This window comes from Colletotrichum higginsianum, chromosome 6 (assembly GCF_001672515.1).
Source record: "Colletotrichum higginsianum IMI 349063 chromosome 6, whole genome shotgun sequence".
Taxonomy (NCBI): Eukaryota; Fungi; Ascomycota; class Sordariomycetes; order Glomerellales; family Glomerellaceae; genus Colletotrichum; species Colletotrichum higginsianum.
Window position 1 is genome coordinate 1,086,733 of NC_030959.1, and position 17,627 is coordinate 1,104,359.

Consider the following 17,627-nt stretch of genomic DNA (forward strand, 5'->3'; position numbering starts at 1 on the left):
AACGGCTTCTTTATTCATATGATGATATGTAGAACGTGTGGTCCAGGACCATGGCTGTATAGACTTATTGCTTGGGTCTAGGTCGGGCTCCATATCACAAAATCGACGAGAGAGATGTCCCAGGATCCGGCGACCGGATTCATGCCTTCTTGTTGGTACCACAGATTGCACGCGTATGCGAAGATACCTTCCGACAAGGTGAGACAACAGCAGGTAAGTCGATGGATTCTGAAATTCAACGAACGGAAGGACAAAGGCAATACGGGCCTTCGGCCGCAGGCTCCCCTCCTAAAGATAGACGGGGCAGCAGCATTCAGGCGCCGCTGGTCAGGCCGGTCCGGCAGGGATGCGAGTGTCGTCGGCCCCACCTTTTAAGCCGGTGTATCCGGGAGCTTAGGCTGTCGCGCGGGCCCAGCCCGTAGCAGCCGTACGGGCAGCTGGCCCATTCCAACACTGCTAATATTCGCTTGGAAAGGATTTCTCGACATGTGTACGGCACAGTCTGCAGGGACCACTCTGGCATTGACGACCAAAGCAACTCATTGCCTCGAATCCTACGCGGATGCCGCCTCATACTTTGACATATCGTCCGGTTTCTATGACGAACAAAAACGCGATTGCGGGCAGTGAACAGCCAGAAACTGCAGCAACGACATCCAGTTTTACAATCGACTTCCAGGCCGCACTCGGAAGGAGATGGAACCCAACCACACGGACTAGGCATCCAGAACGCCAGAACGCCGAGCCGGGACTTTCGAATTGCGTCCTTTTTGCGCTTCCTGTCCCTGCTAGGATTGACATCTCTAGCTGTAACGCTTTGATCTTTGGTTGGAAAAAAAGGGGGGGGGGGGGGGGAATAAGTAGAACTATTCTTTAACCCCCCCTGTAAACGTTCTGTAAAAGCAGGCGATGGGTAATCTTCTTGAGGGGGCGATGAGGGAGGGTACTGCCGATGTTTCTCAAGCCTGACTTTCGCTTGTCTTGCTATTAGAGAGCCCTTTGTACGCCTGAGTAGCCTGAATGGCAGTGGCTGATGTATACCCAGGCAGCAGAGGACAACTGAGGGACTTGGCTGAACCAACAGGCCACAGCCCAGTCCATGCTCAGCCACTAATGATGTTCTTGCTTGTCCAGGCTGCTTTGCGCGCCTTGCCATGTCGCTTTAGAAACCATCGCAGACTCAGTGAATCCAAAATATCAGTAGGTGGTAAAGTAAGAAGCCTGCGGAAACTCGCTTGCGCCACCTTTGGCGAAGAGGGAAGTGAGATGAGCTTCTCAGTGATGTGAGAATGTGAGATGAGTGAGCCACCGCCACAGACACCATCCACCTCGATGGCAGGGACGATTGGCGGGGACCGAGCGCCGGCGTTGCGCTCTGCGAAATCACCGGAATCCTTCCCCCGGCAACTCGCACCAGGCACCAGGCACCCGTCACTCACACCCTCATCCGGTGTCCAGACTCACACCAGGAAGCACTGCTTCCTCCGGCCTGTGACGCCCGAGGAACACATCTACTGTTCCAGGAACGGTCACCAATCCAAATGAGAGCCGCTACACTCCCCCCTGAGAGGACAAGTGTTTGATGGACAGCGCCGCCTGAGGCCAATCCAACACCGCCACTTGCCGGCCCGTGAACCAACCAGCAAGTGAACTAAACACACCTAAGCCAAGCAGGCTGCCCCTTGGATTTGGCGCGCAGGCAGCGAGATTCTGTTTCTTATAAAAAATATGCGTATCAGTTCTTGAGGATCTTCGTAGTTCAACAACCGTTTTCCCACCTCCTACGCTGCAGTTTCATTCACCCTAGAGCGCCAATACCTACCTTGGCAGGACAATACAGCCAGCCATACATCCCTCCCCAACACCAGCGCGCCCAGCAAAGCGCACCCGACCCTCGATATGCCAAAGAAACCGCAGAAGACGTCCTACACTTCCAATGACGTCGCCGTCCCCGCCGACTTCCTCTCCAGGCCGCCGCCCCCCGGCGCGCCGCCCGTGACTCTGAGAAAGATCGACTGGTCCGCGACGCCGCTGCCAGAGAACGGGCCGCGCTACGCCGCCGTGATCGACAACGTGCTCACCGCCGACGAGTGCGCGCGGCTGGTCCGCATGGCCGAGGACAGCGCGAAGGGCCGCGGCGACGCGGGCGACGAGCCGTGGCAGCCGGCCATGGTGAACATCGGGCCCGGGTGGGAGGTGCTCGAGCCGCACTACCGGAACAGCGACCGCATCATCTGGGACCAGCAGGAGGTCGTCGACCGGCTGTGGGCGCGGTGCCGGCTCGCTCCCGGGCTGGAGGACCAGCTGAAGGAGGTGGCCGGCGTGGGGAAGACGAGAAAGGGGGAGGAGACGCGGTGGGTGTTTAACCGGTTCAACAAGCGGATGAGGTTTCTGAGGTACCAAAAGGGGCAATTTTTCAGGCGTGAGTTTTGTCTGCTGCACCCTTTCTGTCCTTTCTCTTCTTCGTTTTCTTTCTTGTTTCATTCTCCCTTCTGCCTGTGTATAGCTTTTATCAAAGCAAGCTGACTCGAGACGCGACAGCACATTGCGACGGCCCCTACGGCGAAGAGGGCGCGGACGGGACCGTCTTCCGCACGTGGCACACCGTCCATCTCTACCTCAACGACTCAGCGGCCGAGGTCGGGCCAGAGAGGTCGGACCTCGTGGGGGGCGCGACGACGTTCCTGTCGGGCGACGAGAAGCGGCGGGTCGACGTCGACCCGCGGGCCGGCAGGGTACTCATTTTCCAGCACGCGGGACTGTACCACTGCGGCGACGACGTCGTCGAGGGGACCAAGCTCACCATGAGGACCGACATCCTATACGAGCTGGTGAGAACCAAGATCGAGACGGGTCGTCAGGGTCGGTAAACAAGAAATAAGGGGGGGTGAGGGGAAGCACACAACATCGTTGGGGGCCTGTCTGTTGGTGTACTTGCCGCCGACGACCTTTCGGCCCCGAGAATCAAGGGGTGACGTTTCGGACGGAGCAGCCGTGTAAGCAAACCGGTCGCCCACGACCCACACAGCGATAAATCGAAGCAGTTAGTTGCTTGGTAGCATGCAATTCAGCCATTGAAGCAAAAGAAAATGCCTCGTGGCGGAATCGAACCGCCGATCTTCTCATGACACTAGAGTACTAGTGAGACGCTATACCACTTAGCCAACAAGGCTAGCTGATTGGATGACTGATTGAGGAAAACTTGTTTACTTAGAGGGACAGATTGGATACAGACAGCCCGCTCCAGACCCACATCTCATCCCCACCCCCTGCCTGCCCTTGTGTTGTTTCTGAACGCTCGCAGTCCTCTTCGAACAGCCTGACAATGGCTGCGTTGTCTGTATCCGACAAGCGTTGCACCTTCGGTCGCGGTCTGTTGACTCTTTCCCGCCCGTCCAGCACCGGTCCGACCGGCACCCGGGCGACACCACATTGTCCGCAAAGGAGGCGTAGGACAGGCGCGCATCCCGGATTCACATCCGCACCAAGGGCCCATCCAAGTCGGATCTCTCCATAGTCTCGTGCCGTCCTAGCCAGACTCCACGCGGAGATTTGCGATTTGCTCAGGGTCCCTCGGGGCGGGCGGAACGCTGCGGCCGGGCTTGGTGGGGAAGCATCCGGGGCAGTGCAAGACCCTCTGCGGTAGGTCGAGAGATTGGTAGTTGAATATTGAACCCCTCAAGAGGGCCCGTGTCGGGGTTCTTGTATTACGAGGTGTATCACTGTCACTCTGGGGGAAAGACGGGTAAGGTGCATGTTTGGTCTTGGCGTGCTCGAGTCGAGACCGAGAGGGCAGTAAATCCAGCCTTACCGGGCATCCCATCCTGGCGGACAGATTTGGCTTGGCAGGAGACGATGCGCGCTGACTGCTGAGACCTACCTAGCATGAATGAGATGGAGGCGGGCGTTGTTGGGTGTTAGGTGCAAAGAGTGAGTACCTTCCGAGGCTTGGTCCCATTAGGGTCAAGCGGTGTTTTTCCATGTTTGCTCACGGGCTACTTGAGGGAGTGCCCCTTTTTCGATGAGGCGCTGCAAAGCCACGCTGTCGGTGCGCAACGAGAATAACTCGTCACTCATCCGATAATGTTGGTGTGCAGTAGTAATCCATACAAACGACGCATCCCAGACACGGGCATTCCAGAACCACGGCCCAGGGCAGGCCGTGAGCAGGCCGTGAGCAGGCCATTTCTACTTCTCCTTCGTCGTCTTCTTCTTGCTTCCTTCCCTCTCGCTCTCTATGGACCGACGGACGAGACAGATCTGGGCAAACGAGCTCACGTTGGATGGCCCTGGCGGCGTTGATGCCAAGGCAACGCCCAGGCGCGTAGATTGCGGGAGGCCCAGTCCAGGGCGTGACCGTGCAGGCGAGGCAAGGAAGCTGGCTAGCAGAGCCAAGAACCCGAGGCCCCGAGGGAGAAGGGGACGAGCGAACACAAAAGCTTGTTCTGGAGATTGATGTCTTTTGTGGCGCCATCGACAGGGTGGTGCTTACACTATCCGTACTCATTCTGCAGTGAGTGGTGTGTGTCTTGAGGGCGAGTCGTTGTCGTCGTCGTCGTCGTCGTAACCTGTCGAAGAAGTGATGGAAACAAGAGATTGTCGATCCCACACGCCGACCACCAGACTGGCCCTGCATGACGAAGACGAAGAGGAAAACAGGCCACTCGCTCGCTCTAATTCCATCCATCTTCGACCAACTCAGACCCATATTTAATTAATCGGGAAAAGAGAGAAAAACGGGACAGCGACAAGGGCGACGACGAAAACAGGGATCAGAAGACAATCTTACTGAACCCAGAGAAGATCACGTGACCCGTTTTCTGCTTGGGATTCAGGGGCTCCCTTGCCCCTTGGAGCGGTTGTCCCGCCGCAGATGACTGTTGGCGCGCCATCGCTCGCTTCCTCTGCTGCGTCACAGGAAGTACCGGTACCTGTACCTTCGATCGCGTATCCATACGAGCTTGGGACCACCAATTGCTCTCGACATGGAATAAGAATAAGAGATGCAAAAACACGACATGAAGGACGCAGTCGACATGGCACAAAACGCCAAGACTCAAGCTTTGCAACCGTTATATGGGGGATCTGTTAGCCCTTTTCTTTCCCTCCCTCCCCCCCAGTCTCTTGGCACAACGGGCCTGTCCTGGATCGCCAAGACCACGGGACAAGACGCTGGAAAACTTGGAATTTGCTTGTTTTCGGTGCTGGCGACTTGGCGCGCCTGGGCGCTGCGTGGCACGCGACGAACTGCCGGCAAAACCGCCGGCCATGTACACTCCCTACCTAGGTAGGTACGGTAGCTACTGTCTGCGATTTTTCAGTCGTCAGTCTAGGTACAGTCTACAGTCTACAAGGCGGACGCATTGCGCAAGGATGCAACGCCTTTCGAAGCACAATTGCTTAGGCCATTGTTTCCCATCCGCATTCCCGCTGGAAGCCCCGGCTGGGAGAGGCAGCGCATTATTCGTATAGCTGGTCGGATACCACCACGCATTGAGGAGCAATGTACCTGTACCGTTACCTGGCATGAACACCTCGGTCCACCCGTCATTAGGTCGGTAGGTACGAATACCTCTCAGGTAAGGTAGCTAGGAATCATCGTGCCGCCCGTACCGGTACCATCCCGGGATCCCTCTTTTCCTATTCTCGCACTTGCACCCGCCCGATGTCCAGCTACCTGACACTAGCCCACCCCTTCGCTGTCACCACTCGTCTTTCCCCCAACCCGACCCTCTTATTCCTCTTCCTCCTCCCTCCGTTCTCGCCGTCCCTGTCCATCTCTTTCCTCTCTCTCCTTCAATCACTCGTTTTCCCTGTTGCTATACCCACCAAATCCACCAAACGCAGCATCCAGCGACGACACTCGACTCGACGGCTGGCCCCTTGGCCCTTCTACCCGTTCGACGTACCTTATCGACGACGTACTCTCATGTTGCGACCGTGAAACGATCGCGCCGCTTTCTTTCGAAGGAATCGACCATCCTTCCCTGTTCCTTTCCTTCTCCGCATCTCTCTCCACCAGTCACTCGCTTCAGCAACACATTGTCACTCGACTATCTACAACCATGAGACGCTCCTTTATCGCTCGCGCTGCGGCGGCCCTTCTCCTCTCCAGCGGCTTCGCCAACGCCGTGTACTCGATCGCCTCAGACGGTACATCCACCTGCGCCCTACCGCCTGACACGATGTTGTTCCCCAGACTGAACTAACGCCGCGTCCAGATGAAATCAAATCGTCGGCCAAGACCCTTGCTTACGATCTCATGAGCTTCTACGACGGCAACCTGACTGGCCACACGCCCGGTATCTTGCCCGGCCCTCCGCCGAATGGCGATTACTACTGGTGGGAGGCCGGTGCCATGTGGGGTACCATGATTGATTACTGGCACTTGACCGGCGATGCCACCTACAACGACGTCGTCATGCAAGCCATGCTGCACCAAGTCGGCCCCGACCGCGACTACATGCCTCCCAACTACACGGCCTCGCTGGGCAACGACGATCAAGGATTCTGGGGCATGTCCGCCATGACCGCCGCCGAGAACGGCTTCCCGAACCCGCCCGAGGACGAGGCTCAATGGCTTGCCCTGGCCCAGGCCGTCTTCAACACCATGGCGAGCCCGGAAAGGCACGACACCACGTGCGGAGGCGGTCTCCGCTGGCAGATTCCCTTCTCCAACAACGGGTACAACTACAAGAACAGTAAGGCTGATGTTTTATGCACGCCCATCCGCGAATTCGATGCTGATGAAAGCAACAGGCATTGCAAACGGTTGCTTCTTCAACATTGGCGCTAGACTGGCGCGATACACCAAGAACCAGACGTATGCCGATTGGGCCGAGAAGACCTGGGACTGGATGACGAACGTCGGCTTCATCGACGCCGACTACAACATCTACGACGGTGGTCATGTCGAGCAGAACTGCACCGACATCAATAAGGCCCAGTTTTCTTACAACAACGGCGTTTTTCTCCTCGGCGCAGCCATGATGTACAACTACGTAAGCGGCTGCCCCTGTTCTCGAACCTTGACGAGATTTGTTCTGACCCTGCCACAGACGGACGGAGACACTAAGTGGAAATCGCGCCTCGACGGTCTCATCAACGGCACCTTCAACTTGTTCTTCCCCAACAACATCGCTTTTGAGATTGCTTGCGAGGAGCACAACACTTGCACGACTGACATGTTGAGTTTCAAGGGCTACGTCGCTCGATGGATGTCGGTCGTGACCCAGGTCGCACCCTACACCGCCGGAACAATTCTGCCGGTTCTCAAGACATCGGCCGAAGCCGCGATCAAGCAGTGCACGGGACAGGACAACCAGCGGACGTGTGGCTTCAAATGGAGCACAGGCACCTACGACGGGACCAAGGGAGCCGGTCAGCAGATGAACGTGCTGGCCGCCGTGTCGTCTCTCCTCATCAACTCGATCAAGCCGCCGGTGACGAATACCACGGGCGGCATCTCCAAGGGAGACCCAAACGCCGGCAGTCATTCAGACAACCTGCTCGGAGAACTCAGCCCGGTAACAACAGCGGACAAGGCGGGTGCCGGCATCCTGACATTTTTGATGCTGGCGTCCGCCGCCGGCACCTTTGGCTGGATGAGTTTCGGAGCGTGAAAAGTTGGACGAGCGGCCTATATAACATAACGACTTGATTTTCTTACCATTTATTCACACAGCAGCATTACGGTTTCTGCTGGCGAGTTGCACTCGCAATAGGGATACACGGGCGTTAGGGGCCAAGGTAGGCCCAGGGTTTATTGAATGTTTACTTATGGCGTTGGCTTTTCCTGCTTATTCCAACCACAGCGATGTTGGGCCGTTTAGTGTCCTCGGGTCCTGACAACTACTTGTCTCTACCCCATGTGATCGATCGTGGGTGTTGGATGCACAAGCCACGATTGTGTCAAGCCACTACCTATAGTCTATAATGTAGCTAGCTATGCTGCTTCACACACAGTATCTTGGAATAGACAACTCGTCATGACGACGAAGATGTACTGCAACTTATCTCACCGAAACCTGGGAGGCAGCCAATCTTTGGTCAGTCGTGAAACGGGACGCATGGAATCTTGGCAACGCCATGACGACATGAGACCAATTTCCATCCGATGTTGTGACTGGGATCGGGCTTTTAGAGGCACTGATACTCTGATGCTGCAGCTGTCATCTGCAGTCGCCAACCTGTTCATGGGACGTCTGCACGCCGCAACTCAGCGTCATCCTGTGTCTGTCGTCTTATCCTGTGGCGACAGGCGTTTCATCAGAACTTACCTGCCAAGTCTTCTTTTGTTTCTGGCCGACTTTTCTCCGCTCATCGCCTTCCGGGCTTGCTCATCAGTCATCATCACCGCTACAACCAGCAACAGTGTTTGTTTTCTCTCCTCTCATAGGCGACACAGCACCCTATACCCCACCACAAAGACATCTTGACCAACCACGACATTGGAAACTCTCATGGGCGATCCCTCTCTCACACAATCAACCTCACACACAAATGACCGCATTGTCAATCACTCACTCACTCACTCACCCACCCACCACGACTCGACTGAATCTCACCACATTGCGATCAGGTTAGAGCCGCACACAACCTTGTTCTTATCCGAACTTATCCCCCGATCCAACCTCCCTCTGATTGGCCTTCCCCTGCCGCCATTCGGCTTTTGTTCTTCTTGCGATCAAACCAACGCGACAATGCCGATCCCGGACTTCGCCAACGAGGCCATCTTCCCGGCCTTTGACGGCCTCCCCATCGAGGACGCCGGCGCCGCCGACCCGCCCTCGTACGCCGCGTCCTCCGAGCCCCCGTCCTACGTGCCGCCGCCGCCCCCGGACCCGCCGTCCTACTCGGACTCACAGTCCTCCGCATCTGCCGCCACGACGTCCCTGATCGACACGGCGGCCACGACGCCAGCCGCCACCTCCGCCACCGCCGTCGTCACCACGCCCAAGCCGTCGTCGCACGACGCGCGGGAGGAGTGGTTCCTCGTCGCCGAGGTGCGGCAGAACATGACCATCACGAAGCCGACGCTCGTGGTCGTGGACCGCGCCGGGACCGAGTTCGCCGTGACCTTTGAGGACCGGGGGATCGACCTGCGGCCGGTGAGGCAGGGGTGGACGATCGTCGTGCCGCGGGCGGTGAGGACGGCGCCCAAGGGGGGCAAGAGGGGGTTCGTGCGGGTGCCGGAGGGGAGGGGCACGGGGGTGAAGTACGTCCCGGGCGGCCTGGAGCGGATCGGGGAGCTGGGGGTGAGGGTACGGGGGGAGGAGGAGGAGGGGGATCAGGGGAAGGGGTTCAGGGGCAGGTGTGCCGGGTGCGGGAGCCTCGAGGGGGAGGACGGCGGCGCGTTGAAGAGCTGCACTGCGTGCGGCGTCGCGAGGTACTGCGGCAAGGTGAGTCTTTTTCCTGTTGATTTGTGTTGAACGGGGTCCTTTGCTTAGATCATGGACGGCGAAAGGGGGAGAGGCTGACTGATGTGCTGACGTGACCGGGTGTAGGAATGCCAGAAGGAGGATTGGAAGACGCACAAGAACGACTGCAAGATTCTGAAGGGTATGGTGAACGCGTGGGGCTTGTGATGGGCGAGGCTTGAGATGTAGGATATCTGGGGTCACGAGAAGGGGGGGAGGCAGGCTCTCGAGGCGAGGGCGTGCCCGCCGACGACGACGATGTCGTCGTCTGGCTTATCCGCGGAAAGAATAGCCAAGTCTGCCATCCGACCTTTCAGACTATGGCCGTAATCTCCGTCGTCGAGATCGAAGGCGAGCTGGGTCGGCCCGTCAGGTCTGGTGGGCAAGGCAAACCCACGTCCCAATCCAGAGTGCCACGAGCTGTCCTGGTCACGTAATCATTTGAGCTCAAGTTCAAAAGATGCCTGTACTATTTATTCATGGAGCAGAACGAATCGTAAGGAGTGAAACCTTCGATCAACCGGCTCCCTGATATGAAAGGACCGTGATCGCGGAACCCAGAACCCGAACCCGAACCCGAACCCCGCCGTCCAACGCCCATTGATGCCAAACATATCCCGCACCTACCGCCAAAGCAAAACACATTAAATAAACGCTCCTAAGAGAGTGAAGAAGAATCGAAGAGATGTGATCCCATGTTCCGGCCATTCCACCCACCACTACTTAGAAAACCAGCAAATCGGACCGGACTTAAAAGTAGGCGATGCGCGCGCCCGAGACCTGGGCGTTCCAGGAGACGTAGTCGTTGTCCCAGACGCCGACGAGCTCGAACCCCTCGACGGCGCCGGGTGCTTTGCAGTCCGTCGGCGCCGTGAGGTACGCTCCGTAGGTCGCGTCCCAGGTCGCCCAGCCGCCAGGGGCGACGGACCACCGGCCGAGGTTGACGTCGCGCTGGTTCCCCGGCCCGCCGGCGCCCCAGCCGGTGGACCCGGACGCGGGGGCCGGCTTGGTGGAGGTGAAGACGTCGAGCTTGCGGCTGCCCGAGACGCTCGAGGTGGGCGCGTCGAGGTAGAACCAGAGCTGGCACTTCTTTCCCGCGGCGGCCTGCGGGTAGGTGAAGGTCAGGAGGGCGGTGAGGTCGTTGCCGGCGTTGGAGGAGGACTTGGAGACGACGCCGCCGTAGGAGGAGGGGGTGATGGCGCCGTTGCGGGTGTTGTAGGTGAAGATGGCCGAGGGGGCGAAGGAGGTCGGCGGCGGGGTGGACTGGCGGGCCGAGAGGAGGGGGCTCGCGAGGGCCGAGGTCGCGGCGGCGAAGAGGGCGAGGAGAGTCTTGGAGAGCATTGTGATGGTAAAAGGGGGGGGTTTAGGGGTTAGGTTTGGTTTGGGACGTTTTTAGGTCTGTTTGTTGGATAGGTTTTTATGTTTGAGTTGTAGATGTACTTGAGGATGAGCTGGAGATGTGTGTGTGAGAGAGAGAAGGAAGTGATGATTTCCATGGCGACTTTGATGGATATTTATACTCACCTGGCATGTCTAGAATGTCATCAACGTCTCGTACATCGTGACCCTCAAAATGGCTATCAAGGTGACATGGCCTGACTATCGTGGCTTTCACCCAACGCCCGAGGCGTTTTCGACGCAGCTCGCGGATCAATCTTTTTGCACGGATCTCTCCAAAATAGCAACACCGACATGCAAGCACAACCTTCTCTCACCGAGCGTACATCCGTAAAAACTGACACAGCCCGATTGATTAGCCCAGCCGTCGGGTCAGATCCGATCAGCCCTACGGGCCTTCTCTTCTCCTCCCCTCCCCCCGATTCCCCCGCGAAAGGTGGCGTTCTCGGATCTGCCAGCTATACGAGCGGAAGGCTAGATCACGCGAGGGTAGAGCAGGAAAACGGTGTACCTGAACCCAGCCAATGGCGAGGGTGACCTCGGAAAGCCTACGTGAACCAACATCCACGATGCCGGCATATGTCTCCGGGACGCCGTCACCTGGTGCGGGTTCTGGGGTATGACGAGCTCGTGTGGTGGAGGCTCAGCTGGTATAAGCTCCCCGGGAGCTGGGCGCGGGGGAATAGGCGGGCTGCAACCTGTCGGGGGTGTCATCGTGGGCTGCATTTTGTGGCTTGATGAGCTACTGTGGGCTGTGGCGGCATAGCTGTGCTTGACGGTGCATTAGCATGACCTGAGAGGAAGTTGGAGAGAGTTTCACACACACACACACACACACATGTTCGTCCGTATACGGTAATTTATTTGAGACATGGATACGGGACGTGTTTATAGTGGAGGGTCGGAGGGTTCACTGTATGGCGAGACGAGGGAGACAGACAGACAGACAGACAGACGATCTTGGGTCTTGGATCTGTTCTATTTCAAGTGCGTAAGCCGCGGGGTAATTCAAAGTGCATCTCTTTTCCCGAGGTCGACGATGTTGAGTTGGCTGGCGCTGGCTGGCGTTGCGAGTGGGCTGTGTAAGCCGAGCTGAGAGGTCGCTTGACAACGCACCCCCCAGCCTCACGTATCGCCCGTCCTTGGGCTATGGTGTGCTCGCTAATACGTTAATCAGTTCCTAGTGGTGAGTTTCTCGATCGCACATACTTCAAAGTGAAGGGGAGGGCTTGTACGATGAACGCGGGTCATGGAGTGGAAAGCCCGTTGCATTAATTAAGGATACAGTAACTCACAAGTTCATACAGTAAACGGAACCATTATTCATGAGCTGCTGACTAACTTGAGAGGACTATATTCAATGATTTGCTCCATTCTCTCCTTACCCGACCCTGCCTGTGCTACACCATGGTTGAAGCAACAAACCTAGCCTGCTATGTCGTAAAAGCCAGCAGCGCAGTTATAAAAGTCCACTTTTGCAGCAGGGAAGATTTTGGCCTGCTCACGCTTCTTGTTGGGACCTCGAATACAAGGATATCAATACAGCCCCCCCTTGTGGACTATCACACCCCAGGGAGGATGGCAAAGACGCGGAGCAAACATTCATGGGGTTGGAACACTCTTGTACAACTGCTCAACTGCGGAGATTCTTTGTGCTGTTTCGAGATTGTACGACTTGCCATATGCCTTCCTGAATGCGTTCATCATCAAATCCACACCATGTACGACGAGTATCCCAGCTAAATCGTGACGAGCTACAAACATACAGAAAATCGGAGGTTAAAAGCAGTGAATCTGCCAATAAAGTTTGAAACCGCAACCTTCATTCCCTAGCCTCTCAGCATCACTGGTTTCTCAGCGCCGTCGCCATCGAGAATCGTCAAGATGATGATCCCCAGCCACTCAGGACTCACCCTCTTCAGCCCCTCCGCGGCCGTCAATTTCGCCTCTCCAGCAGTGGCGATGGTGACGCCTATGCCGACCGCCGTTTTGAACGAAATCAATAACGAGGTCAAGCCGGAGAACCGGAAGTTGGCATCCCCACCCCGGCCTTTCTGGCACGACGGACCTCTGCCCGACGCCTTCGCGGGCCCGCTCTCCGCCCACGAGCTCGCCGGCATCGACGCGCTGGCGAAGCGGGGCAAGAAAGAGTGCGTCAGCATCTACCTCTGCACCGAGGAGAACTGGGGAGGCGTGTGCCACTGGGCCTGTTTCGACAGCGGCCATCACATGTACCTCCGCTCGCAGTGGCGTTCCAGGATCAAGTCCATCCGGACCAGCGAAGGCGCCGAGTGCAAGTTCTTCTTGTAAGCGACATGACCATATCACTCAACTGGTCGTCTGGCCCCGTGTTCGCTAACGATGTGTGTGTTCCCCTTAGCGGCCCTGATTGCAATGCCAGATATAAGACCCAGGATATGAGTTACCCTGGAAATAACTTCAACAAGGAGGACTTTGGCGACGGCGTGGGATGCTTTTACTGCCTAAAGTAGACAGGCTTCCGAGAAAGGTCATCTTCTTTGATTGGGAAGCTGTCGAAGGTCGGTCTGGTTGCTCACCCTGCGGTTTCGAACTGGGGTTGAGTGGCGCTTCGTTAAAGTTGGGGCATCGTTGCCTAGGAAATTCACATTCTTGTACTGGTTGTAGGGTTAGTTTACCTGAGGAATAACGATGGTCATTGTCAATAACAACTCTGTTCAGATGAACTGCTTTTCGCAACCACCGCTCCTGTGCCTTTGGGAAGAACTCCCCAGCCATCAATCCGAGACCCCATGACCTTTCGACTTCATCTTCTTCTGCTGAGCCTCGTATTGCGCCTCGATTTCGCCCCCAATCATCTCCAGGATATCATAATCATCGTCCATCCCGTCTACAACCATGAACACGTCAAGTAAGCTTCTGTATCATCGCAAGGGGGGAAGACCACCGACTCAGCTTACCGCGAACGTCGATCCTGAACTGCGCAATCTTGACCGAGATCTCCACGTCGTCGAGCGTCATGACCCGCGGCGACGAGTCGGGCTTCAGGTCGTCCCCGTTGGACAGGAGGAGCACGCCGCGGTCCTCCCATGAGTCCGACTTGTTGGGCGCTTCGACGAGGACGAGCTGCCTGCTCTCGCTCTCCGGGAACTCGACGTTGCGGGAGCCGCGGTCATCGTCCTTGAAGTCGCGGAAGCCGCGTGGGTTGTCGTCGTAATCGAACGTCAGGCACAGCCAGGCGTCGTGCTTGAGCGGCTGGAGGGAGGGCCTCTCGCCGACGGTGGTCTTGGAGGAGGACGAGGGCCGCAGGACCTCGCGGACCCGCCACACGAACTGCTCCGACGTGGTCATGCAGGGCATGAAGAGCCCCGCGTTTGTGCGTAGAACGGACAGGAACCAGGGAGATTGAGGACTGCGCGCGGAACTGATGGTCACGGTGGAGCCATCCACCAGCTGTGATTGTCGACTAAGGCCGTACTTTCGTAGTGCAGTCCCGTGTTAGAATGTAGTCTCGTCCATGTCGAGGCCCACCAAGCCAGCCAACTGCTTACCCTGGTATCGAAGGTCGGAGTAATAACCCAAATGCCGTCCTTGCTCTCCCAGCTGCTGACGTAGGGTGCGGCTCGCGGCCCCTGGAATCTGCGATAGCACGCGATGTCAGAAGTGGCCCTGCTGGAGGCCCGAGGCCAAGAGCTGGCAGTCTTACCTTGGGGGCGAAACCTTCCTTTCACTTTTTGTTTGCGCGACAATGGGATTATGGATATCATGATACAGGTAGTGCGTCTTCTCGCTGGTTATCTTCGTCTTGAAACGGAGCTGGGCAAGGATCTTGTTCAGCTTGGGGATGCTGATGCCCTTCGTGGCCGGGCCGGGCGTCGCGCCCGAAAACGCGTCGGCAGCGCTCGTGAACCGAGGGTCCCCGATATCGATCAGAGAGTCGATGATCAGCCTCGAATCGGCCCGCTGTGAGGTGTCAGACGTTTGCAGGACCTTGTCTCTTTCGAAAGAGATGTAGATGCTCCTACCTCGATGACTCTCCAGTTGACGTGGTTACCGACAGTAGGACACCACTGGCCCGGGCTATGATAATGTTGGAAGCCGTCAGGACATGGCAAGATATGGATTTCACTTACTTCGAAGCCAAGATGGTATTGCCGCCAACGGCCTCGAAAACCACATCGTTACTGCTCGCTTTGTAGCTACGGCTTAAGTCTTGGTCACTGCCTCTGGAGGTTTCGCTTTTCGAGTCTCCCCCAACCTCCACGGGCTGCAGCGCAAGATATCAGTTTTTTCAAAGATACGCTGGGAAATATCTGGTACGAGCAACTCACCGAAGAGACCGTCAATCCGATTGCGTGCTTGAACATGTCTCGGTTCTTGTCTTGCTCGACCATTTCGTCGTCAGTCAGTGTCTTTGTCGACACCAACATGCCTCCAAGAGTGACTTCATGACAGAAGAATTGTCCTGCGAGGGTAAGACGCGGTTCATCTCAGATGGCGGAGTCGTTGGAAGAACGGCCTACCGAACTTTCTGTGAAACTTCCGGATTTCCGCGACGTCCTTGGTCTTCCTGATATGCTCGATGTTTTCCGCAAACTCTCGAGTCGGAACAAGGTCGTCGGCGTTGAGGAAAAGAGTGACTCGCGGCAACTGGAAATCCATGAGCATCCTCAAAGAGTCTCAGAGCCTCGGGATGTAATGGGATAGTTACCCACCATGTATTTCCCAATCATCCTCTTCGTGGACCTGTTCCGTTCGGAGGACTGGCTGTTCTGGGCGTCGGAGCTCGTCCCAGTGCCTATGGCGACCCCCAGTCCTGAGTAGCCCATCGCAATCTTGCTATCCATCGACGACTTCTCAAAGTTGTTGCGCACGAGCGAGTTGCGCATGTCGCTCTCGACGATCACCACGTCGATCTTGGACCCGTCCGTGACGCCGTAGTTGGGGATGGCGTCGGCGACGGGGATCCCGGAGACGCTACCGTTTCCTCGGCTAGGCGCGTATTCCAGGTTCAGACCTGGACGCAGGGCAAACGCTGAATTTCTTGTCAGAATTATGATAGCAAAACGGGGGGAATGTTGTGCGACGGACCTGGCTTTGGTGCCATCTTGTACTGATTGTTCGTCGTGTCCGTGTACCAGCCGTGCATGACTTGACAATTTCTCATCACGAGACTCCATTGCAGCTCGTCTAACGCTGATGGGCAACTATTAAGACACCCCATTAGTCGCGATTTGACTGGTTAACAGGCTGATAAAGAGGAGAAGCTCAATTACCTGGCGTTCTGGGTCATCTCAATCTTCAACATTTCCTGAGCAACAAGCGATGCTTGGGGCTTGTCAGAGTAGGCGCCTGAAGCCAAGCTTGAAAAACTGGTTGGGACCTATGATGGCAGTAAGCGATGGACCGACGCCTCACTTGTCGACCCAAATACCTCATTCTTCTGAACTGGTTGGTTAATGCCCAAGGCGGCCAGCGCTGCCTTTGCCTTGTCTCCATCCGTAAAAGGTGAGACCATCTGTTTGAACCTGAGGCTGATGGCCGGCACATTGCTTTCGTAAGGATATGTCTCATCCTGGGATAGAGAGTCAGCGATGTTCTGTCTAGAGCTATGGCGGTCGGATCATGATGGACTGACGAGAAGGTCTACGTAGTCCTTGAACAACGTAGCGTCTGCAACAGGCGTCTCATCAAGAAGACAGAACTGATGTTTCGAAATGAGTTGTGACCTTGAACATTGCATCAGAAGTGGTTGTGTCGTTGGTACACGCGGCGGACCGCAAAGCTCACATGGTAGGGATAATCTTTCGGAAATCTCCAAGAGTTTGAGACTGAAGTCTTTCCGGGTCCAGTCTGTCACAATTAGTTTCCTTGGGATGCGCCTCCATGACCCGGATGGATCCGACTCCCTGAGACTTCCCGTCTTTGATCTGAATTAGCTTGATGACAAAGTTCCCAGACTGATATATTTCCTGGACGGTCTGCTGGTCGTGATCTTTCCTCAGGCCGTAATAGACCTGCATGGACAGCTCCGGCGCTTTGGAGAGGCGGGACACCTGGTCCAGATAATCCAGAAACGAGAGATCGTAATCGAGAAGCTTCGAAGTGGGCGAGCTCCATATGTCAAACTCCTTTGCGAGACCGATCCGTCTCATGCCGTCCTTGATCTTAGCCATGGAGACATCCTTCATCCCGGCATCGTCGCTAATGCCACACTTCTGCAGCAGGACGGAAAACCCAATGGTGCCTGCTTCTTGGGAAAGGTATGGGCCTGACATTGTATTGCTGCCGGGTGCCGGGATCGGTTTGCCGATTCGCTGAAACGTGACAATCGTGTTCCTGTCGAGCAAGGTTCTTGTCACATCGTTGAATGTCTTGTCGCTACCAGACGGCGGAGGGCTGAGTGGTAAACCTGCCATCTTGAAAGAGTATAAGAATAGGGATATGTGAGATGGAGAATCGTTTAAACGCGATAAAAAAGAAAAGTCGCACGTGGAAAAGGCATGGCATTGATTATGTACCGAAACCTCCAGCCTTTGGCTTGGATGGACATCCTTTTCCGGCCCGGGGCATGGACCTCAAGTAGAATGATTTGAATCATGCTGAAAGCGAACAAAAGGAACCTCAATGATAGGTTATCTTATCATGTCTGTCAGCCGTGGGAAGTAATATGGCCCGACGTCTTGGCCGACTCAGTTCAGCTGCACGAATGCAGCGTGTCTCATGTCGGCCTGTTTAACTAGTTCCGTGCAACGTGGAGATTCGAAGCGGCTCGCGGGAGCTAGCGGCTATCTATATAATCCCTGTCTTGGAACTCGGTTTCTTCGGCAT

General features: G+C 56.2%; 8 protein-coding genes across 8 annotated transcripts; 4 read left to right on the forward strand and 4 right to left on the reverse strand.

Moving 5' to 3' along the window:
- Positions 1-1,899: 1,899 nt before the first annotated feature.
- On the forward strand, positions 1,900-2,870 carry CH63R_08751 (oxidoreductase domain-containing protein; the record flags this gene model as incomplete). The annotated part of the gene is made up of 2 exons (XM_018303725.1): positions 1,900-2,422; positions 2,542-2,870. 2 exons carry the CDS (start codon positions 1,900-1,902, stop codon positions 2,868-2,870), a joined length of 852 nt encoding a protein of 283 aa, XP_018155748.1.
- A 3,195-nt stretch (positions 2,871-6,065) lies between these two features.
- CH63R_08752 (Glycosyl hydrolase family 76) lies at positions 6,066-7,622 on the forward strand (the record flags this gene model as incomplete). Its single annotated transcript, XM_018303726.1, has 4 exons — positions 6,066-6,153; positions 6,222-6,701; positions 6,760-7,001; positions 7,059-7,622. The coding sequence occupies 4 exons, from the start codon at positions 6,066-6,068 to the stop codon at positions 7,620-7,622; spliced, it is 1,374 nt and encodes a 457-aa protein (XP_018155749.1).
- Positions 7,623-8,702: 1,080 nt separating this feature from the next.
- Positions 8,703-9,587, forward strand: CH63R_08753 (Zinc finger, mynd-type domain containing protein; the record flags this gene model as incomplete). Its single annotated transcript, XM_018303727.1, has 2 exons — positions 8,703-8,945; positions 9,516-9,587. 2 exons carry the CDS (start codon positions 8,703-8,705, stop codon positions 9,585-9,587), a joined length of 315 nt encoding a protein of 104 aa, XP_018155750.1.
- A 582-nt stretch (positions 9,588-10,169) lies between these two features.
- On the reverse strand, positions 10,170-10,760 carry CH63R_08754 (Idi-3; the record flags this gene model as incomplete). The annotated part of the gene is made up of 1 exon (XM_018303728.1): positions 10,170-10,760. One exon carries the CDS (start codon positions 10,758-10,760, stop codon positions 10,170-10,172), a length of 591 nt encoding a protein of 196 aa, XP_018155751.1.
- Positions 10,761-12,701: 1,941 nt separating this feature from the next.
- Positions 12,702-13,127, forward strand: CH63R_08755 (uncharacterized protein; the record flags this gene model as incomplete). The annotated part of the gene is made up of 1 exon (XM_018303729.1): positions 12,702-13,127. The coding sequence occupies one exon, from the start codon at positions 12,702-12,704 to the stop codon at positions 13,125-13,127; it is 426 nt and encodes a 141-aa protein (XP_018155752.1).
- Positions 13,128-13,573: 446 nt separating this feature from the next.
- CH63R_08756 (uncharacterized protein) lies at positions 13,574-15,190 on the reverse strand (the record flags this gene model as incomplete). Its single annotated transcript, XM_018303730.1, has 7 exons — positions 13,574-13,686; positions 13,757-14,249; positions 14,348-14,435; positions 14,503-14,759; positions 14,822-14,876; positions 14,930-15,063; positions 15,128-15,190. The coding sequence occupies 7 exons, from the start codon at positions 15,188-15,190 to the stop codon at positions 13,574-13,576; spliced, it is 1,203 nt and encodes a 400-aa protein (XP_018155753.1).
- Positions 15,191-15,466: 276 nt separating this feature from the next.
- On the reverse strand, positions 15,467-15,945 carry CH63R_08757 (uncharacterized protein; the record flags this gene model as incomplete). Its single annotated transcript, XM_018303731.1, has 2 exons — positions 15,467-15,813; positions 15,888-15,945. The coding sequence occupies 2 exons, from the start codon at positions 15,943-15,945 to the stop codon at positions 15,467-15,469; spliced, it is 405 nt and encodes a 134-aa protein (XP_018155754.1).
- A 637-nt stretch (positions 15,946-16,582) lies between these two features.
- CH63R_08758 (uncharacterized protein) lies at positions 16,583-17,215 on the reverse strand (the record flags this gene model as incomplete). The annotated part of the gene is made up of 1 exon (XM_018303732.1): positions 16,583-17,215. One exon carries the CDS (start codon positions 17,213-17,215, stop codon positions 16,583-16,585), a length of 633 nt encoding a protein of 210 aa, XP_018155755.1.
- Positions 17,216-17,627: the final 412 nt, after the last annotated feature.